The sequence below is a fragment of the Eptatretus burgeri genome, chromosome 13 (genome assembly GCF_056783735.1).
Source record: "Eptatretus burgeri isolate ZD-2024b chromosome 13, Ebu_testis_v1, whole genome shotgun sequence".
NCBI classification, from domain to species: Eukaryota; Metazoa; Chordata; class Myxini; order Myxiniformes; family Myxinidae; genus Eptatretus; species Eptatretus burgeri.
This window is the reverse complement of record NC_140973.1, coordinates 7569043-7592563: the sequence shown is the minus strand read 5'-3', so window position 1 is coordinate 7592563 and position 23521 is coordinate 7569043. Positions and strand designations below refer to the sequence as shown.

General features: G+C 50.2%; 1 protein-coding gene across 2 annotated transcripts in view; it reads right to left on the bottom strand.

Moving 5' to 3' along the window:
• PDCL3 (phosducin like 3) overlaps positions 1-19939 on the bottom strand; it is a 36967-nt gene extending 17028 nt beyond the window's left edge. The window contains exons 1-2 of one of the 2 annotated variants that reach the window (XM_085850983.1): positions 19787-19939; positions 2995-3127 (exon numbers count right to left, since the gene is read on the bottom strand). In XM_085850983.1, the coding sequence (XP_085707109.1) occupies positions 2995-3127; positions 19787-19792 (139 nt within the window). In that variant the 5' untranslated portion in view covers positions 19793-19939. Of the gene's footprint in view, positions 1-2994; positions 3128-19064; positions 19087-19786 lie in introns of those variants that run through there. The other variant, XM_085850984.1, reaches the window with a different exon arrangement.
• Between the last annotated feature and the right edge of the window lie 3582 nt (positions 19940-23521).

Here is a 23521-nt window from a genome sequence, read left to right as displayed (position 1 = left end):
CTCTGCCACTCTTTGCAAAATACATCTGCAAGTTCTCTTAGATGTTGGGGAAAACGAAAAACAAACAAACGCAAATGCATGGGCCCTCCTCCGCCGGCGTGCCGGAACGCGATAATTACATTTGAAAGGTTTGTGTGGTATTGTTTTGAATACCACAGAATCCAAGGCTTCCTTCGTGCTGTGGTTTTCAGTGGAATGTGTGCTGTGAAACCAAGTAAGGTCAGGTCAGGTCAGGTCAGGTATGGGATTATGCGCCAGAGCAGCGCGTGGCTGCGTCCACTTTCTGCCGTTACTCAGGGGCCTCTGTCTGACCATCCCCCAAGCAGATGCCTGGCCCATCCCAATCTCCTTGAGATGCCGATCAACCTGCTGCAACGAGGCATGTGGTCGCCCCATTGGCCTCCTCCACTCACGAGACTCAATCGCTGAGAGAATCTGGTGAGCAGGATCAGCGTCAGGAAAACGAGCCACATGTCCATACAGCTGCAACTGACGCTCACGGACTATGCAGATAACAAATCTCATTTGAGTCTCTCAGCAACCGCTCGTTGGACACAAAGTCCGATCAGCGATAGCCAAGGATTCCCCGAAAAGACCAGGTACCAAAGGAATTAAGTCTCCGTCTCAGATCCTTGGTCAGAGTCCAAGTCTCACATCTATAGAGCAAGACTGGAAGCACCAAGGAACTGAAGACTCGGACTTTTGTCCTCCCGCACAGGTACCGGCAGCGCCACACCCCATTATCCAGTGAATCCGTTACTCCCCAGGCCCGACCCAGACGTTTATTGACCTCTGACTCACAGCCAGCAGAGACATGAATATCACTGCCAAGGTAAGTGAATCTCTCCACGACTTCAATATCCTCACCACAAACAGACAGACAGGACAGCAGCATCCAAGATGTCATTGAAAGCCTGGATCTTAGTTTTGACCCAGGAAACCCGTAATCCCAGCGGCTCTAACCGCTCATTCAGCACCTCGTGTGCCCCCAAAAAGGTTATCTAAAGTCTCCGCAAAGATGACTGCATCATCCGCGACATCAAGGTCAGAGATCTTGACATTCCCAAACGATGCAACGCAGCTTGATCTCTCTGACATCCTCCCTAGAATCCAGTCCAGACAAGTGCTGAAAAGTGTGGGGGCCAGTACACATCCCTGACAAACTCCAGTAACAACTGGAAATAAGTCAGAGATGGTACCACCACATCTCACAGTACTCTCAGTACCAGAGTAGAGTTCAGACATCAGATCGATCAGTTTTGGTGGCACCCCACAAAGACCAAGAATCCTCCAGAGGGCATCCCAATTCACTGAATCGAACGCTTTACAGAGATCAACATAGGCTGCAAGCAGTCCCTGTCGAAACTCTCGTCTGCGTTAGGTGAGGACCCAAAGAGCAAAGATACGGTCAATTATTGACCTCTCTCGTGTAAAGCCTCACTCTGGACGCTGGTGCTCAAGCAGATGGTGGCGAACCCAATCAATATTTATCAGAGCAAAGACCTTGCCCAGCACTGAAAGCAGCGTCACCCCTCGGTAGTTGTTGCAGTCTTGGTGATCACCCTTCCCTTTCCAGAGAGGGGCAACAAGGCCCCCTCTTCCAGTCAGTTGGGATGATGCCTGTGTTCCAGGCAGAGCACAGAACTGCATGCAACGACACAAGTGCAGCATTTTCACCAGCTTTGAGAAGTTCAGCATGGATGCCACAGATCGCTGGAGCTTTACCCCGTTTCAACCGGTTCACCGCAGCCTGTATTTCCACAAGCGAAGGTGGACCACAGTTGATTGGAGGGTCAGCAACAGGGATTGTAACACCCCTGACATCCAACTCGACAGCTGGTGGATCAGCCTGGTACAACCGCTCAAAGTAACCGGCCCAGCGGGCCTTCACTTCGGACTCCTCTGTCAAGAGCCTACCACCCTTGGCTCTAACTGCAGTACACCGAGGGAGGGGCCTGGATGAACGCAATGCGAGAATTCCCCTGTAAGCAGGACAAGAATCACTTGACCACAGGTGATGGTCTACCCCCTCACAGATTCCTCACACACAGGCCTCCTTGTCCACCCTTAGCACACGTACAGTTTTACGCCTCAGCTCCCTGAACAGCTCAGCTCTGCCATTAAGCCTGGCCCTGCGACTCTGGTCAATGGTATCCAATGTCCCTTGAGACACAATTATTCTTTGCCCGATGGTGAGTTAACTATGTAACAGTGATGCGATTTGCTTGACCTCCCATGACTTTAGCTCTTTCATGTTGTTCCATTCAATAATACCTTGCAGGATCATTTTCACTTTCAAAGTGATTTTCAATGGTCGTGAAGACGGATGGCCAGTTTTTGCATGTCATCTTCCACGTCATGATCATTGATTACTTTCACCACAGTTGTTTTGGGGGTGTCTCAGATGTTTATTGTCATACTCTTGGAGGTGTCCACTTTCATGACAGCAGATCATTAATCCTCATTGAAACTATTAACTCCTCAATCTCAGATACGATGCTCTCAAACTGTATGAAGAGATGTTGCCTATTTATACCGTCTCCACATTTATTCATCATCATGCAAATTAGAGACATGAATGAGAAATCTTTGGAACGAAAAAGGTGTGTTCCACAACCGTTTTTTGAGATGGTCGAGATATCATACGTACTCTTTTTTTTATTGCTGAAGATTCAGATTCTGACAGCTGGTAGAGCGCATACCTCCGCCCTGTAATGCCTGATCCACGAGAACATATCTGGCCAAATACATTTTTAAGACATCATGCTATATATCGTTTTTGAGCCCAATCGCTCAATGGTGAAGAATCACTTTAAAAGTCATCAGATCTGGATCTTCACCAAAATTGAATCAGTTCGTTCTCGTCACACACTGAACCTGTCCACATAATTTCATCCGGATCCGTCCACAACTTTTTGATATATCCAGACAATCAAATAAATGAATCCAAAACTAGAATGCTTATTAGTCATTCCATCTCGGGAGGATACACACCAACCGAAGGCTGTTTTGTCATTTCCTCATCTTCCTGAAGACTCTTGTGGTCCGTTCCTTCTGCCCCTTGCCGCTTTGGGATAATGCCATGTTTCCGCAATGCAGCATTCCATTCCGTATCTTGATTTGGATCCTAGGAATAAGAAAACAACAAACAAGAACACATCAAACACCTGTATCAAAGCACCGTTTACTTCTTGTGTTCATTTTCCTTTTTTTGAGATGCTGCAGTGCTTCCATATGTTGTTTAATTGCTTTTTAAATTGTAAAAAAAAAAAAATATATATATATATATTGTTGTGGTTACCAAATTCGCAAACCACCATTCAGGTCCCTTAGGTGAGGTATCTCGGTAAGTGCATGTGTAGTTAGGCCCAAACCCGTTGTCTAGTGGGAATACATGTCATTTATACGTGCTGCGACTCTTCAGGATAGCCGTTTTTCTTTTACTATCTTTATTTTGGACCAACCGCCATGATTACCACCACAACCACAACATCAACCACCAACCACAATTCCGCTTCACCACAACCGCCACGACCTTCACGTCACACCTCGCAACCGTAGCATCGCCACCGTTCTGGCCCCGCTGTGGGTGCCGGTGTTGGACTCGTGCAGGGCGCACGTTGAACAGCGTGTACAAAATCACGGATTTTGTGCTTCAAAAACGGATCAAAAACGACACACGCCCACTTTTTGCCGTCCAATCGGTGAGCGAGGGGCGATTTGGCCCCGCCTCCAGAACGATCGATATATGCAAATTTGTGGATCAAAAAGCCTTCACGCCCACTTTTTCTCGGGCCAATGGGGAGCGAGGTGAAAGGTCAAAGGGAGGGGGTCAAAGGCGAAGCTACGGGGGGATAAAAGGACGGTGTTCGTCAGTCAGCAGAGTCGAGAACGAGAAGGAGTCGGAACGGAGGGGACGAGAGTGGAAGTCTGGAGCCCGAAGCCTGCAGTAGCTGGAGAAGCTGAAGAGAGTCGAACGAGGAGAGCCCAAAGAAGAGTCCAGGGTGGAGAGTCCAGAGGCGGAGAGGCGGCAGCGGCGAAGGCAGACGAGGGGGTGCTCGCGACGGTGCCGGGAGCTGCACGCCCGAGGAAGGCCGGCAGCGCGACCTGGCCGAGGTGGAGACGCACACCAGGGATAATAAAGATCCTCTATACCCCGAGCATCAGCAACCCCCTCCTGTTTCCCCCCGCGCTGAGATAGTGCGACCAAGGGGGCCCCCTTTCCCACCCCCTGCCAGGCACCGTCCACGAGGCCCGCGGGTTGCGGCGCCATCGCCGCTCCGCGTCTCATCACCAGACGGGTAGGCGCGACCCGGTCTCGGCCTCAGGCCCGCCTCATTCTTGGGGGTATTTCTTTTCCTTGGTTTTGGGTATGTGTTGTCGGCGCCGTCTGTGAAGTAGAATTGTATAAGTGTTGCCGTGTGCTCGGTAGTCGGTATTAGCTCTGCATCGTTTTCACTTTTATATTTGCTTTTTGTGTAAATGGAATTGTGTTTTCTTTTTTTTGTGTGCTTTTGGTGGAATTGAATGTGTGCTTCCCGTGTGCCGCGAATAAATGTGCTTTATTGTTGAACTGTTCTCCCGCTTCGCTTCGTCTTTTTCTCCCATTGAATCCTCATCTTGCTTCACGTAAAGGGTTGGTAGTGGGCTGAATACGCCCGATAATTAATCGAACCGTCGGGGTCGACGATAACACCGCTCGGTTATTCTGATAGTACGGAACGGGTCGCTTAAGTGGCCCGTGTCCGAAGTCGACCTGCGGCGAGGTGCGATCGCCCGGTCTACCCTCCGCGTGGGTACTTAGGTAGGTCGAATTTGGCGAGCAACCCTATCCCACGCGGGGGCTGATTGGCTCGATCGCGGTGAGACCGAAAGGTCCACCCGTGACTGGTTCCCGGCGTTAGTCCGAGAGGGTCACGACTGGATTGTCCGTCCGGTGGGCGACGTGCCGCGATTCGAGTTACGTGGCCGTCAGCACGCCGGCGGGCGCGAATCCGCAACACTGGTGTCAGGTCGTGCGATATAAACTCATCGCCCTCCTCGCGGCACTGGTATTGGAGAGCGGGACAACAGGCTCTCCTGTCTCCAGCGAAATTCACGGGAATCGGTCCAGGGGTGAGAGAAGCGACCCCCGATTCCCTCCAAATTACGAGCGAGCGAAATTAACCCTTTAAGAGAAGCAAGATGGCGTCTCAAGGCGAGCGGGTGCCGGGTGGATTTGGTATGTGTAATAGTAATGTAGAATCCATGGCTCAGGACGAGATCACCGTGCAAGAGAAACCCGTACCAGAAGGTTGGGAAAGGCATCGATGCAGTTCATCTGGTCGGTTTTTTTATTATAACCCCACCGCTAAATGTAGTCAGTGGGAGTGGCCAGGGCAGGTGACAATACAGCACGTTATGGAACTCGTGCAGAGCATAATTGACGGAATGAAAGAAGGGAACAACGAAATGAAGAGAAATACGCAACAAATGGAAAATAAAAAAATGGATGGAAACGCACTCGAAGCGAAAAACCAATTAAAAGAAAGCCAGGAGGAGACAGAGGAGGGATTGAAGGTCGAAACGGTGGAGTGTGAGAAAAGACTTCAAGACATGACGAAGAGAGTTGATAAGCTGGGACTGGAGGTAAAAACGGAGACAGAGGAACTGGGAAGACGGGTAGAAAACCACAAGCGCAAGCCGGAAGAACAGTTCGAAGCCAAAGCAAAGTCTGAGTGTGCGGAGATGAGAAAGGAATTGGAAAAGAAAGTTTCTGAGTTACAGAAACACCAAAACAAAGAGAGGGAACTACAAAACGAACTGATAGTGTTAAAAGAGGAAAGGAAGAGAACGGAAAATGAAACTTTAAGAAACCACACTGTACAGATCGAACAGCTGGAAGCGAAGGCCAGACTAAAGAATGAGGAACAAGAAAGAGTAATGAAGGAAGAACGAATGAGACAGGAGAAAGAAATCAGTCAGTTGAAAGAAATGACGAGATTGCAGAAGGAGGAACAAGAAAGACAGTGGAATAGAAAACTGAAAGAGTATGAATTTGAAACTGAACGACAAAAGGAAAAAAATAGGTTTGAATACGAGGAGAAAGTAAAGGAGCAAGGAATGAAGCAGGAAGGAGAAATCAGGAGATTGAAGGACACAACGAGATTGGAGAGGGAAGAACGAGAGGAACAATGGAATAGAAAACAAAAAGAACATGAATCTGAGGTTGACCAATTGAAAGAAAAGCTGAGGCTGGAGTACGAGATGGACAAAGAACAGCGAATGAAACACAAACAGGAGATTAACCAAATGAAGCAAACCATGAAACTGGAGAAGGAAGGACAGGAGAGGAAACGAGGAAGAGTAATTAGACAGCAGCAAATGAAACACAAAAAGGAGATTAACCAAATGAAGCAAACCATGAAACTGGAGAAGGAAGGACAGGAGAGGAAACGAAGAAGAGTAATTAGACAGCAGCAAATGAAACACAAAAAGGAGATTAACCAAATGAAGCAAACCATGAAACTGGAGAAGGAAGGACAGGAGAGGAAACGAGGAAGAGTCGTGAGAGAACAACGAATGAAACACAGGAAGGAAATGAGCCAATTGAAAGAAACGATGAGATTGGAAAACAAAGAGCAGGAGGAACAGTGGGAAAGAAAACAACAACTCTATGAGTGTGAAATTGAACAACTAAAACGGAGGGAGAACGAACAGCTAATGGGGCTCAGAGAGAAAGAACGACTCAGATGGGAAAGGAAAAGGAACCAGGAAGAGACAGAAAAAAGGAACCAGGAGAGAAAATGTATAGAGACACGGGAGATAGAAAAAATAGAGGAAAGACTACACGAGGAAGACGGGGAAAGTGACGCACACACACACACAGAGGTAATGGAGGATAATGGGGGTGAGCTGGCGGACTGGGTAGAGACCCAGTGCGAGCACCTGGATGGCCTCCTCGAGGAACGAGGGGAGGGAGTCTGCCCCCTTGAGGCGAGTCACGACCAGGTGAGTTCGGTCGTGCTTTGCGAGGTTGAGAGGAGGAGTGCTGTGGACGGGTGCACGGAGAGCTTGGGGGGTGTAGAGGCCCCGGAGACCCTTGTGGGGACACTAATCCCCAGTGTGGTTGTCCCTGTGTGTGTGGTGCAAGGTGTGAGTGCGGCACCGTGTGTGGAAGCGACCCCGTGTGTGAGTGGTGTGGTGGCGATGGTGCCAGAGTGCGTGCTTCCCAGCACGCCGGGTGTGGATGGGGCACCGTGTGTGAGTGAGGCCGTGTGTGTGAGTGAAACGGCCAGTATGAGTGAGGCACCACGTGTGAGTGGTGTGGTGGCGATGGTGCCGGAGTACGTGCTTCCCAGCACGCCGTGTGTGGATGAGGCACGGAGTGTGAGTGAGGCACCGCGGGTTAGTGCCCCCGCGTGTGTGGGTGAGGCACCGTGTGTGGAAGAGACCGCGTGTGTGAGTGTCGCCGTGTGTATGAGTGAGGTACCGCGGGTGAGTTCCCCCGCGTGTGTGGATGAGGCACGGAGTGCGAGTGAGGCACCGCGGGTGAGTGCCCCCGCACGCGTGAGTGAACGGCCGTGTGCAAGGTCGCTGTGTGCAAGGGAGACAGTGTGTGTGAGAGAGCGGTATGAGAGGGAGATGTCGGTTGGCATGCGGGAGCACGCAGCCGCGTCTCCCGGTGTGAATGTGATGGAGTGGACTGTGTGCGTCGTAACACGCAGGTATGCGTGTGTGGAATGGAGACGGAGACGGCGACAGAGGAGAGAAAGCCGAGTAGCGGCTGTAGCTATTTCGTGGACCGTGCCGGGTTCACCCAGCAGTGAGCACGCGGTTCGTGCTGTGCAACGCACGAGACCGCCACGTGCTCGCTTGCGAGAGTGAAGTCCCGGTCCGGAAACGCACGCGGTGGATTTGCCGATCCCGCGGACGGACAAAGTTTAGGCAGGTGAACGGATTTGGACCGGACGGGTTCTCCACGCGATCGTGTGTGTTAAGCTCCAACGGGCAAAGCACATGTGTTCGCGTGGGGAACCCCTCGAGACGTGTGGCTTGTGTTTTTTTTTTGCGCACGGTGACGCCATGGCTGCACGTGGGGTTGGAATCCGGCAGGAGGGGTATCTCTGCCGGATGGTCCCGTCCAAGGAGGGACGAGGAACACGTGCAGCTGCATGACGTCACGGGCAGGTGCAAAGTGCGCGAGCTCTTGAGTTGCCGCGCAGGTGCTGCGCATGGAAAAAAAAAAAAAAGAAAAAGCAAGCCTCACTTTCGGGTGTACAGGATTCCTGGGCAAGGGGTGGAAGACCCCCTTACCCCTGGGCACAGGATGAAAACTAGTTAGGGGGAAGGGTTAGCTTAGTGAGACCGACTTCACGGGGCACAGGATGGAAACTAGTTAGGGGGAAGGGTTAGCTTAGCTAGACCGACTTCATGGGGCAGGGGTAAGTCCTCATGGAGTCCGTGGAATGGATTAGTTAGAGGGATTGTAGCGAGATTTAGGATGGGAAATTATTTTTTTGATTTTGAGGACATGGACAGACTTGTGAATGTGTAGAGTTGACGTAGCTTAGCTACGTAGTGTTAAAAGGAACGTGCTATAGTTTAAGGGACGACGTGGGAGCACGAGTTAGTTAGGGGATGTAGATAGAAGGATGGCAGAGTTCAGCGGTGAGTGGGTTGAAGAGTTGTGGGTTGTGAGGTGAGTACGTGTACATGTTGAGTGAGTGAGGCCAGCGGGTCTGTGTGTGTGGAGCGATTGGGGAATGCATGGTGCGATGAGTGATTGGGGGGAGGAGTGACTCCCGCCCAAGGGACCCCCGGGGTCAGTGTAGAGTGAGTTAGCTGGGTTAGTCAAATTGAAAAATGGAGGTCGTTTTGCTGTTGGTGGGAAAGTAGGCTCGAGACCCATTTGGAGGGGTGCAGGAGCCCTGTTGACGGGCTTGGGAGCGTGGCTGCGAAAGGTGAGTATCGCTGAGTGGGTACCCCGGGCACCAGGCCAGTCAGCCGCGGTAGGCCATGGGCCCATGGGGGGCCGGGATAGAGTAGTGGGCACGGGTGCGCCTGCTTGGTGCGGGGGCCCGGCGCGCCATTAGCCGCGTGGGCAGTGTTGTGGGCACGGGTGACCCTCGGAAAGGGGCCCGGGAGGCCGGCCTGCCACGTGTGCGTTTCAGGGGAGGTGCCATGGGGGGCACTCCCTGGTGTTAGGGAGCTGGTAGGCTCGGAGGCAGTGTAGTGCCCGGGGGTGCCATAGCGGGAGATTCGGCAGAGGGTCGTGCCTGCCAAAGGGAGCCACGTGTCCCAGCCAGGAGACCGTGTGAGGGCACGGAGAGAAAATTGGGGGGCGAGGCCCGAAATTGTGAGGACACCAACACAGGCGACGGGAATCTGGGTTGTTAGAACCAATAGTTTAAGCGAGAGGCGCTTGTTGAAAGCCCCGGGGTAGTTTAACTGTTAAATGGTTAGGGTAGATTAGGAAGTGTACCCCTCCGCACCATCCATCCCCTCGCTGTCGTTGTGGGCCGCTGGACCCACTTTGGTTATAGATCGCCGAACTCTGGGGAGGCCATTCTGAGGCTTCGTTGGGCCTCGACACAGGACGTTAGCTCTCCCTTGTTCCCCTCCGGGAAGGGAACGTAGGGGTTGGGAGTAGGCTAGGTGACAGGATAGGTTAGCCGAACAAGGACGATAAAGGGGGTTAGGGGACGATTTATAGAGGGGAAGTAAACATAAAAGTAAAAATAAAAAAAAATAAGTTGGGGCTAAATTGGGGTTTGACAAATTAAGGGAGTGGGTATGTACAGTGACAGGCAAAGGCGATAGGTGGGAGGGAGACAGGTGGGTAGGTCCGAGCCCGCCTTCCAAGTGGCCAGCACCACCGCACTCCCTCCACCAACCTCCATTGAACGGCAAAGGCTGGCCAACTTCATCGGCTGGCCGTGTTTTGCTTCAAGGCGGAGGCCGGCCAACTTCATCGGCAGCTGTGTGCTGCAAGGCCTGTGCCGGCCAGTTCATCTGCTGGCTGTTTTTCTTCGAGGCCTGTGCCGGCCTGGTTCTGCGGGCTGTGTTTGCCTGCAGCGGCCTTCTTCTGCGGGCTGTGTTTGCCTGCACCTTTGCCATGCCATGCCCACTGCCCACGTTCACCAGCCCCGTTCAATTTTTGCTTTGCCCGCCTGTTCATTGCCATGTGCGCCAGGATCGTAAAGGCAACAGTTTGCAAGCTGCGAGAACTGCCCCGTTGGCAGCTACAACACCACGGGCCTGCAGTGGCGGCCCGTGCACCGTGTTTGCGTTCATGCATCCATTCGTTGTGCTCATTGCGTGTGCCACTTGAGCTGGCACGGAGACTGCGTTTGTGCAGCCCATGCACCGTTGTGGTTCACTGCGTTCAGTTCAAAAGGGAAGGCCTTGGACTGCGTGTGAGCAGCCAGCCACGTTCCCTGTCACCTGCATTGTTTGAGCCAGAGACTGCATGTGGGCAGCCTGGCTCCCTGCTAACTGCTTTTCTTTGCAGAGTTCAATGATCCTGGGCCATGGTTTAGTGTAAAATTTGTAAGTTAAGGTTAAGATGTACTGTAAATATGAGTGCGCCCCCGGCATGTATGTCTTAGCGCCGGCAATTTTATTTAAGTCGTCCGTGTGAGTGAGTTTGTTTAGGTAGTTACGCAGCCCTCAGGTTATTTATTTTGGGGACACGAATACCATGAATGTCGCACTCAGGGATCCGTAGGTAAAATGTACTCGGGGAAAACTACACATGATGGCACACGAAAATTTGACGACTCGGGACGAGTCTGTAAAAAGGGAAGGGGGTAGTGTTGTGGTTACCAAATTCGCAAACCACCATTCAGGTCCCTTAGGTGAGGTATCTCGGTAAGTGCATGTGTAGTTAGGCCCAAACCCGTTGTCTAGTGGGAATACATGTCATTTATACGTGCTGCGACTCTTCAGGATAGCCGTTTTTCTTTTACTATCTTTATTTTGGACCAACCGCCATGATTACCACCACAACCACAACATCAACCACCAACCACAATGCCGCTTCACCACAACCGCCACGACCTTCACGTCACACCTCGCAACCGTAGCATCGCCACCGTTCTGGCCCCGCTGTGGGTGCCGGTGTTGGACTCGTGCAGGGCGCACGTTGAACAGCGTGTACAAAATCACGGATTTTGTGCTTCAAAAACGGATCAAAAACGACACACGCCCACTTTTTGCCGTCCAATCGGTGAGCGAGGGGCGATTTGGCCCCGCCTCCAGAACGATCGATATATGCAAATTTGTGGATCAAAAAGCCTTCACGCCCACTTTTTCTCGGGCCAATGGGGAGCGAGGTGAAAGGTCAAAGGGAGGGGGTCAAAGGCGAAGCTACGGGGGGATAAAAGGACGGTGTTCGTCAGTCAGCAGAGTCGAGAACGAGAAGGAGTCGGAACGGAGGGGACGAGAGTGGAAGTCTGGAGCCCGAAGCCTGCAGTAGCTGGAGAAGCTGAAGAGAGTCGAACGAGGAGAGCCCAAAGAAGAGTCCAGGGTGGAGAGTCCAGAGGCGGAGAGGCGGCAGCGGCGAAGGCAGACGAGGGGGTGCTCGCGACGGTGCCGGGAGCTGCACGCCCGAGGAAGGCCGGCAGCGCGACCTGGCCGAGGTGGAGACGCACACCAGGGATAATAAAGATCCTCTATACCCCGAGCATCAGCAACCCCCTCCTGTTTCCCCCCGCGCTGAGATAGTGCGACCAAGGGGGCCCCCTTTCCCACCCCCTGCCAGACACCGTCCACGAGGCCCGCGGGTTGCGGCGCCATCGCCGCTCCGCGTCTCATCACCAGACGGGTAGGCGCGACCCGGTCTCGGCCTCAGGCCCGCCTCATTCTTGGGGGTATTTCTTTTCCTTGGTTTTGGGTATGTGTTGTCGGCGCCGTCTGTGAAGTAGAATTGTATAAGTGTTGCCGTGTGCTCGGTAGTCGGTATTAGCTCTGCATTGTTTTCACTTTTATATTTGCTTTTTGTGTAAATGGAATTGTGTTTTCTTTTTTTTGTGTGCTTTTGGTGGAATTGAATGTGTGCTACCCGTGTGCCGCGAATAAATGTGCTTTATTGTTGAACTGTTCTCCCGCTTCGCTTCGTCTTTTTCTCCCATTGAATCCTCATCTTGCTTCACGTAAAGGGTTGGTAGTGGGCTGAATACGCCCGATAATTAATCGAACCGTCGGGGTCGACGATAACACCGCTCGGTTATTCTGATAGTACGGAACGGGTCGCTTAAGTGGCCCGTGTCCGAAGTCGACCTGCGGCGAGGTGCGATCGCCCGGTCTACCCTCCGCGTGGGTACTTAGGTAGGTCGAATTTGGCGAGCAACCCTATCCCATGCGGGGGCTGATTGGCTCGATCGCGGTGAGACCGAAAGGTCCACCCGTGACTGGTTCCCGGCGTTAGTCCGAGAGGGTCACGACTGGATTGTCCGTCCGGTGGGCGACGTGCCGCGATTCGAGTTACGTGGCCGTCAGCACGCCGGCGGGCGCGAATCCGCAACAATATATATATATATATATATATATATATATATATTGTTGCGGATTCGCACCCGCTGGCGTGCGATCGGCCGCTCGACTCGAATGGCAGCCGCCTCGCCCACCGGAACGGACAATTCAGTCGTGACCCTCTCGGAACAACGCCAGGAGCTAGTCACGGGTGGGGGTTTAACCTCACCACGATAGTGCCAATTGCCCACCCACGCAGGATAGGGTTGCTCGCCAAATTCGACCTACCTAAGTACCTGCACGAGTGGTCGACCGGGCGATCGTACCACGCCACAGGCCGACTCCGGACACGAACCGCTTAAGCGGTCCGTTTTATGCTACAGTGATAACCGAGCGGTGTTATCGTCGGCCTTGACGGTTCCGATTAATTCCCGGGCGTTTTAAACGCACTGCGAACCCCTTATGTGATGCAAGATGGAAATTCAAACAAAGGAAAGGACGCAGCGAAACGGGGAACAAGTTCACACAATGCACATTTATTTCACACAGAAGGCACGTAAGGCACGTTTCTACAGCAAAAGAAAAATGCACATAAAACAGTTAAAACAATAGAAGCAAATGCAGAGCTACAACCGACTGAGGCCGACACACGGCAACACTTAAAACAATACTATTTGACGGACGGTGCCACCACAAGCATTTACACAAAAAGCAAAGGGAAAGGAAAAGAAGTTGCGACTTCCCTTTTCGTGGCCAGTGAGTCCCTCCCCCACGACCGTCAGCGTGGTCGCGCCTGGCCCCGACCTCTCTCGTGGCCGGCGAACCCTCTCCGGCACTCCTCGTCCGGACGCGCAGGTCCACCTCACAACCGGCGCTGCCACGTCTCCGGTCCGTGCCGCCGTTCACAGGTCGCTCGCCAAGCCGCGAGCGCAGGACCTCTTCCCCCGACAAGACAAGCAGACAGGAAGCCTCAAAGACAACTTCTCTCTTCGGAGACAGGAAGCCTCAAAGACAACTCTCTTCGGAGACAGGAAGCCTCGAAAAACCAACTCAACTTAACTCAAGGTCCGTGCTGTCCACCTTTTGTAGCGCGGGGCTCCGCCCTTCGCTCCGCCCCGTTTTTGGCCCCGCCTCCCTTCGAGCTTCTTGAAGAAGCTTCTCGAAGGGGGGCGTGCCCTCTCGCTCTCCCTCCACCCCACCCCGTGCAGGGGCCGGGGGAGTCAGTTTTTGGCTGAGGGTCAGAGAATTATTCCCCCAAAAAGAGGCCCCCACCTTTTCTCACCTTTCACCCCCGGCTTGGATCGCACTTCCCCCACACCGAGCGCGGAGAATTTAGATGGGAGAAACAGGCGGGAAAAGCCCCCGATCATCGTTGTTGGTTTTTGTTTGTTCCTCCGTGGAGATCGTAACCGCATGGGGCTTACTGAATGGCGAGTGGCGAAGATGTGATAGCGTAGATAGTGGAGGTGGTGTGGTTGTAGTGTGGTTGGCGCTGTGGTGGAGATGGTGTAGTTGTTGAGATGCTGTTTGTTTGAAATAAAAGATAGAACAGAAAAATGGCTAACTCAAAGCGTCGCAGCCCGGATGGATCACATAAATTCCCTCTATACAATGGGTTTGGGCTAACTACACATGTACTAACAGAGATATCTCATCTGAGGGCCCTTTATGGTGTAATGCGAATTTCCACAACCGTAACAAAATATATATATATATATATATATATATATATATATATATATATATATATATATATATATATATATATATGAAATGGGGTCCAATTCTCCACCTTCTAATGCAAGGATGTCCAAGGAACTTGGAGAAAAGAGGCCATTTGGCCCATCATATCTGCACTCCATCAACACCACAACACGCAATTATATCAGTTTATCTCCTTCGTTTAACAAAGGGTAGTGTGGGGAGGAAAGGAAGCATGGGGAAGAAAAACAGAGGGTAGGGGGTGAACAAGGCAGTCATACGAGGAATGAATAAACACGAACAGCACATTCACTGTATTATGACACCCTCAAACAAACAGCACAGTCATAACTCGCGAATGCAGTAACAGATCGATACCTAAGCTACCTACTACCAAATCCTGTCAATATCCATGTACCCCTCCATACCGAATGCTTATGAGGTACCGAGCCAATTCCACATTAAAACTATTTTTTTTTTTCTTGCCACTACCTTTCCATGAAGACTATTCCATGCATCAACTACTCTCCAACTGAAAGACCCTTGCCTTATTACCATCTTTACTCTCCTCTTCTTTACTCTCAGGCTATGGCCCCTGGCAAGGCCGGCCTGAGATCAAATGACACTCCAGGTAAGGGGTGTCTTCGGCGACCCCTCTCTGTTTGTTCAACATTCGAATATGTTAAGAGGGGGTAGTGAGGGCAGGCAGTGAGTGGTGTGGAGGTAGCGAGGGCAGGCAGTGACCGGAGCGGAGGTAGTGAGGGCAGGCAGTGAGCGGTGCGGAGGTAGTGAGGGCAGGCAGTGAGCGGTGCGGAGGTAGCGAGGGCAGGCAGTGGTGAGGAGGTAGCGAGGGCAGGCAGTGGTGAGGAGGTAGCGAGGGCAGGCAGTGAGTGGTGTGGAGGTATCGAGGGCAGGCAGTGACTGGTGTGGAGGTATCGAGGGCAGGCAGTGACCGGTGTGGAGGTATCGAGGGCAGGCAGTGAGCGGTGCAGAGGTAGCGAGGGCAGGCAGTGAGCGGTGCAGAGGTAGCGAGGGCAGGCAGTGAGCGGTGCAGAGGTAGCGAGGGCAGGCAGTGAACAGTGCAGAGGTAGCGAGGGCAGGCAGTGAGCGGTGCAGAGGTAGCGAGGGCAGGCAGTGAGCGGTGCAGAGGTAGCGAGGGCAGGCAGTGAGCGGTGCAGAGGTAGCGAGGGCAGGCAGTGAGCGGTGCAGAGGTAGCGAGGGCAGGCAGTGAGCGGTGCAGAGGTAGCGAGGGCAGGCAGTGAGCGGTGCAGAGGTAGCGAGGGCAGGCAGTGAGTGGTGCAGAGGTAGTGAGGAATCATAATATCAAGGCATGCTTCAAGTACATAAGGGGTAAAGAACAGGATATTACAAGTGTTGTCCCATTAAGGAATAGCACAGGGAGAGTGGTTTGTGAGAAAAGCAAGATGGCAGGCTTATTAAACAAGTGTTATGTTTCAACTTTTACATCAGAAGAGTCAGGAGAATGGCGGATACCTAAGAGTATCTATCAAGGAGGTGAGAAAGGGCTTTTAAGGAAGATCCAAGTCGGAGTGGAGGAAGTAAAGGAACAGGTGCATATTATCCAGGGCCAGCGAACATACACCCGAATATTGAGGTAGGTAGCAGAGCAGATCAGCGAGATGTTGACAGACATCTGTAATAGCTCATTGGAATCAGAACAGGTACCAAAGGATTAGAGAGAAGCAAATGTAACACTAACCGTTATTACCCAGTGACCGCAAAACAAAAAGTGAGATTATTTAGCAATTGGTTCATTCCGTCCATCTCTCTGTGTCTGTCCGTCTCATCAGTTTATGATCGAGGAACAACATATTTAAATCGACCGTTAGATTTTGAATACGAATTGGAACATGAACAGGAAGACAATTTTCTCCTGCTGGAGTACTTTGGCTGTGAATCTGTCCTGATCACGCATGCCCAGAGAAGAGTGAGATAATATTTTTACTGTTTGTCTACCTGGCAGTCAAACAAAATTAAAAATCATTCCATACTGGAAACTTAGTATTTTTAAGGACATCATAAGGGATGCAAACAACAGGCACGAAGAAAAAAATGTAACGTGTTAGACACTGGGTAAAAAAAGGTGGTAAAACCCAGAATTAATTTCTTTATACGCTTTTGAAATCCATATTTAGAATGAACTCACAGTGTACCCATCAGCAATGGGTTTGTAGGTGTCTCACCTCTTAGTCACAAAAAAAAAAAAAACGAAATCACAAGGTGGTCAAACACTTAGAGCATGTCTTTCAATCCTGAAAAAAAAATCTCACACCCTCACAATGTCTCTCCGAAAGGAGCGTCTGGAACTCAACACCCCCCCCCCCCAACGTACTTTCTCAACAACCCCCTTGAAGAAAGTCCTTTCATTCAGGTCTCATGATCTGCCACAATCTTTCCTGGGAAAGCCACATTTCCAACCTGGTCTCCAAAGCCAGTCGCTGCCGACTTAGCATCCTCCATCGTGCAAAGTCCTTCCTTGGCCCACCTGAGCTTCTGACCACATACAAAGCTTTCATCTGCAGCCTGATGGAGTACTGCTCTCCCCTCTGGGGTGGTGCTCCTGCCTCACACCGAGCTCGACTTCACGCTGTGGAAACCAAAGCTTTTAGGATCATTGGTGCCTCACACGATGAAGCTGAGTCTATGTGTCTCTATGTGTGTCAATGTGTGTCTATGTCCGTCCGTGTCTGCCTCTGCCTCTGCCTCTCCCTCTCATCGGAGGCAGGTCGGTGGTCTTTTTGCTTTCTACAGTCTTCACTCTGGCCTTGCCCCACCCACTCTGTCTGTGATCTGTGATCTGTCATCGTCTACCCCCCCCCAATATTTCCTCAGAGCGTTCAAGGTCCACCAAAAAAACCCCTTCTGGTGAAACTGCCAAATTCAAGAAACACTGAGCTCACCTTCACTCCTTCATTCCTCTTTTTTTTTCCGCACCTCTGGAACAAACTCACACACTCTCTTCAATCCCACTCCTCCCTCCAGGTCTTCAAAACAGCTGTTAAGAATCATCTCTTATCTTCCCCCATCCAAAACAATGAGCTTTACTACCCCCGTCAATCCACCTCAAACCCACCTCTTTCAAATTCCTTGCTTTCCTTCCTGAAGGTCCCTGTGGTACCATCCCGTTTACCCAGTGTACCCCACCCCATCCCTCTCCCTTCCACAGATATCCTGTTGTCTCTGTTCCCCTCTATTTTGTGCTTCCCTCTCCCACCGCTCTTGTCTCCTGCCTTGTTATACGTTTCTGTGTATCAACTCTTACACGAGCCTCGACTTGGTACACAAACAAACAAAAAAAACAAAAGTTTAATACAATCTTAAAAAAACAACCTCAAAAAAGCAATTTTTTGGACTGTATTGGTAGAAACGGGAATTCAACATACAGTAACGATATGGACTGTGATGCGTGGTGCGTGGTTACTTTATAGATAATGATGGTCTACTCAGAAGGAGAACTCTAGTTTTTTTTTTGTTGTATTTTGGAATACACTGTTGAGGCTCGTATGAGGACCAACACACAAACACACAACAAGGGGAGGGGGGGGGAAGAGGGTAGGACAAAACAGTGTGGAACAGAGACATGGCACAGTCATGTCTCAAGAGCTTCATGAAATGGTTTTTCATGGCCGAGCAGCTGCACACAAGCCTAAGATCACCATGCGCAATGCCAAGCATTGGCTGGAGTGGTGTAAAGCTCACATTGGTGTAAAGCTCACAGCTTGGCCTGGAATCAATCTAGTAACCCTGTGCTGAACCCTCTTGATGGCATCGATGTTTTTCCTGAGTTGTGGCGACCAAAACTGCACACATTATTCCAGATGTGGCGCTCACTAAATTCCTGTACAATGTTAACGCCACCTCTCCTGATTTATAATTGATCCCCCTCCTTATACCCCCTAAAACCCGATTTGCTTTACCTGTAGCTGCCTGACATTGTGCTGCCTGCTTAGCTCCCATATCTATTACCACCCCCAGATCCTTCTGTGTGACACGCTCCAAAATTACCCCTTACATCCTGTAATCTCTATTTTCATTGTTCTTTCCCATCTCCAACACCTTACACTTACTCAGGTTAAATTCCATCTGCCAATCTATGCAAGTAGCAATACTCTCCTGTAATTGATCACCCACTCACCCCACCCCTCCCTCTGATATCCACCTTACCTCCAAGCTTTGTGTCATCTGCAAATTTGGAAATCCTATTATTTACCCCATTATCCAAATCGTTGATGTAAATGATGAATGGTAATGGTCAAAGTATTGATCCCTGAGATCCCCCACTACTTACATCCTCCCAGCAAGACATCCTCCCACTCACTCCTTCCTTTCACTAAGCCAGTTTACAATCTAATTAACTACCTGACCAGCCACTCCACAAGCTCTCAACCTTGGCTCACAACCTCCGATGTGGTACCTTATCAAATACCTTCTTAAAGTCGAGATATACTATGTCCACTGCCTTTCCCTCATCCACTCAATCAGACACTGATTCATAGAACTCTAAAAGATTTGTTAAACAGGAACTACCTTTGGTAAACCCATGCTGACCACCTTTAATTACTTTGTATTTGTTTAAATGGTTCCTCATCTGGTCCTTAATTAATGTGTCCAACACCTTCCCCACAACTGAAGTCCAACTAACAGGTCTATGGTTTCCCAATTCTTCTCTGGATCCTTTCTTAAATAATGGTGTTACATTTACAACTATCCAATCCTGCGGTACCTGTCCTGACTCCAGGGAACTATTGAAAATATCCGTTAACATCTCACTTACCTGCTCAGCCACCTCAATCAATACTCAACTTAAAAAAAAAATCCATTAAATTGATAAATTAACTTAAACTTTTCACTGCTTTCGTATATTATCCGTTCTGGTGTTAGATTGTTACCTTTGTTTTGAAGGCGGTGAGTGTAGTGTTCGATCACACACACACACACACACACACACACACACACACACACACACACACACACACACACACACACACACACACACACACACACACACACACACACACACACACACACACACACACACACACACACACACACACTGCGAGTTCGCGCCCTGATGTTCGCAGCAGGACCCGCGGCCCGCGGGCCGTGACCAACCCGTGACACCCCAAAACAGTCAGCCATCACCAATCAACGGCCAGTCAGCACACGGGGTTTAAAACTGCAAACGGTCTTGAGGAAACGTTCCGGGGACCTGACATTCCGAGGACAGCTGCTGCACCCAGAGCGCTCCAAAAATGGTCACGTTCCGGGAGAGTAACTGGAGTACGAGTTAACGCATCGCCAACCGACACGTCTCCACGAGGTGGCACGAAGTTCGCGAAATCGGCTTGGGCTCCTCACCATGCGCACACACATCACGTGTTCGTCCATCGGGATTTTTAAACCGCATCTCGCGATCACACACAGAGTTAAACCTGCGAAGCCGTTCGGCCTTGAACAAAGCACGTGCGTCGCCGCTGGTCAAACCCGAATTCTCTCACGGAATAACCACCCCGTACCTCATACGGTTCTCCAAACGCACAGCACGCCGTACGTCTCGTCACTGATAATACCCATCAATACGATGTATCCGTTTAAAGTAAAAAGAACAAACCTGCATTTTAAAGGTCCTTCCACTTCCGCACCACCACCCAGAGAACAGCTACTCTTCTTCTTCTTCTTCTTCTTCTTCTTCTTCTTCTTCTTCTTCTTCTTCTTCTTCTTCTTCTTCTTCTTCTTTTTACCTCTCAGCTTCCTCTTCTTCTTCTTCTTCTTCTTCTTTTTACCTCTCAGCTTCCTCTTCTTCTTCTTCTTCTTCTTCTTCTTTTTACCTCTCAGCTTCCTCTTCTTCTTCTTCTTCTTCTTCTTCTTTTTACCTCTCAGCTTCCTCTTCTTCTTCTTCTTCTTCTTCTTCTTTTTACCTCTCAGCTTCCTCTTCTTCTTCTTCTTCTTCTTCTTCTTTTTACCTCTCAGCTTCCTCTTCTTCATCTTCTTCTTCTTCTTCTCTTCTTCTTCTTCTTCAATTTCTTTTTCTTCTTCATTGGGTGAAATGGCTTTTTCAGAGCCGCGAGGTTCTATATACGCCACGCGTCGAAACACGTCGGCAGGAAACGGCACAATCAACTTCCTGCACACAAAAGAGTTTGTCCCATTTATTAAAACTAGTACGGGCCCGGAAGTGAGTGCCAGTCTGTGCAGCCCTCTCTCGCCTCCCCACTCTCGCCCCTTCTCTCTCTCGCCGCATCTCTCGCCCCCCCACTCTCGCCCCCCTCTCTCTCCCACCTCTCTTGCCCCCCCTCTCGCCCCCTCTCTCCTCTCTCCCCTCCTCTCTCGTCCCCCTCTCCCATCCTCCTCTCTCGCAAATATTGGTCGACTGATAAATGGCCGTAACTTGGGAACCGCTCATCCGATTAATATCAAACCTTGAAAAGGCACATCCGCGGGTCCCCAGCAATATTCCTGGCAAGTTTCAATTAGATCGGACCAGTGGTTGTCTAGAAACAGCGGTCACAGACACACACACACACACACACACACACACACACACACACACACACACACACACACACACACACACACACACACACACACACACACACACACACACACACACACACACACACTGCTGGAATTACACACACACTGCTGGAATTATAGATAGATGTTTCAATTTGTTCAAAATACTTCTTTGAAGAAGTCATTTTATTATCCGGCTTGGGGTGAAATTTGATGAAGTCCTGGATGTGTTGCTGGACAAACGCAAGATCGCTCGCCAAGCGGCTTAAGCACTCAAGCAAGGGCTCCGATGTGACGGTATTATAAGGAACGGCCTGCTTGGCAAGCGATAGCAAGCTGATTGCCAATGAAACACACCCCAGATCTCTTGCCAGGGGGAAGATGGCGAAGCCAACACTCTATCGTCAAAAAAAAGGATTACCATAGTCCCTCTTCAAAGTTATTTGTTTTCGTTCTCATTTTAGTGAAGACCTTCCCATAAACAGGCAAATACACCCTCCCTCGTGTCTGTATCAGAAAAATCTATCTACAATTCCAGCAATCTCTGTGTGTCTGTCTGTCTGTCTGTCTGTCTGTCTGCGACCGCCGTTTCTCGACGACCGCCGGTCCGATCAGATTGAAACTTGCCAGGAATATTGCCGGGGCCCCGCGGATGTGCCTTTTCAAGGTTTGATATTAATTGGACGAGCAGTTCCCAAGTTGCGGCCATTTATCTGTCGACCAATGACAGGACACGGTGCTATGACGTCACGAATGACATCACAATGAATGTTTATTTATTTATTTTTTATTATTTCTTTTGCACGATTGAAACTTGCCAGGAATATTGCTGGGGACCCGCGGATGTGCCTTTTCGAGGTGAGAGAGAGAGAGAGAGAGAGAGAGAGAGAGAGAGAGAGAGAGAGAGAGAGAGAGAGAGAGAGAGAGAGAGAGAGAGAGAGAGAGAGAGAGGCTGCACATACTGGCACTCACCAACGGGCACGCACCGACGGGCCCGTACTAGTCTATCTAAAATTCCAGCAATCTCTGTGTGTCTGTCTGTCTGTGACCGCTGTTTCTCGACGACCACTGGTCCGATCTAATTGAAACTTGCCAGGAATATTGCCGGGGACCCACGGATGTGCCGTGTCAAGGTTTGATATCAATTGGACGAGCGGTTCCAAAGTTACGGCCATTGCATTGCTTTTTTCATGGTTGGAAAGGTGTATATATCGCAGCTGAAGTGTCGTTCCACCTTATCATACCATTTTTTCCCAAAGATACTTCTTCTTTCGGCTGCTCCCGTGAGGGGTCGCCACAGCGGATCATCCGTATGATCCGCATAGTGATTTGGCACATGTTTTATGCCGGATGCCCTTCCTGACGCAACCCTGGTCGCCTCTTACGACACAGGGATATGGTATACCTATTTTAACCGGGGTATACACCGGCCCAGTACACTGGTACTCATTTCGCCGACCTCGGAAGGGTGACAGGCTGAGTCAACCCCCTGGTGTATGAATTCAGTGGCCCAACGGGGCTTGAACTCAGGACCTTTTGGATCCCAAGCCGCTGCCCTCACCAGTGCGCCAACACCAGGCTACATTTTTTCCCAAAGATATCTCAGAATAATAATAATAACAGCATATTAATAGTAATAATAATAGCACAATAATTGGCAGTAATAAAGAATAACGTGATACAATGACCAATGTCTGTCAACCAATAACGACCTATATATTGTCTGTCAACCAATAATGACTAATAGCATCTGTCAACCAATGACAGGACACGGTGCTATGACATCACGAATGACGTCACAATTAATGTTTATTTATTTATTTATTTTTTTTTTTTTTTTTTTTTTTTTTTTTTTTTTTTTTTTTTTTTTTTTTTTTTTTTTTTTTTGTATACCTTGGTCGAGGCTCGTATGAGAGCTAACACACAACTCACAGCAAGGAGGCATGAGACAAGAGGGGCGGGAGTGGAAGGGACAAAACATTGGGGAACAGACACAGGTGAACTGTGGAAGGGAGAGGGATGGGGATGGGACGGGGAACATGGCGAGGGGAAGATGGACATTAAAGGGACTTTCAGGAAGGAAAACAGGAGAATTGAAGGAAGTGGGCTTGGGTGGATTATCGGGGTAGAAAAGATCGAGGATTTGGATGGGGAAGATAAGAGGTGGTGGTGAACAGCTGTTTTGAAAGCCTGAAGGGAAGAATGGGAAAGAATAGAGTGAGGAAGTTTATTCCAAAGGCGGGAAAAAGAGGAATGAAAGAGTGAAGATGAGCAGTGATTCGTGATTTTGGTAGTTTTACCAGAAGGGGGTTGTTGGCGGACCTTGAGCGCCCTGTGGAAATGTGGTTGGGACAAATCGCAGAGAGAGCAGGGGGGCAAGGCTGGAGAGGAGTCGGTAGAAGACAGAAAGACCACCGACCAACCTGCGGTGATTGAGTGAGAGGCCCAAAGACTCAGCTTCATTGCGGGAGATGCCAATGATCTTAAAAGCCCTGGTTTCGACAGCGTGAAGTCGAGAAAGGTGGGAGGCAGGAGCACCAGCCCAGAGGGGAGAGCAGTACTCCATCAGGCTACGGACAAAAGCTTTGTAAGTGGTCAGGAGCTCAAGAGGGCCGAGGAAGGACTTTGCACGACGGAGGATTCCCAGTCGGCGACTGGCTTTTGAGGCAAGGTTGGAAATGTGACTTTCCCAGGAAAGGTCATGGCAGATAGTGAGACCCAGAAGCTTGAAAGAAAAGACTTCTTCCAGAGGATTGTTGAGAAAGTGGATGGGGGGGTTTTGTAAACGGTCCTTTCGAAGAGACATAGTGAGAGTGTGAGATTTGTCTGGATT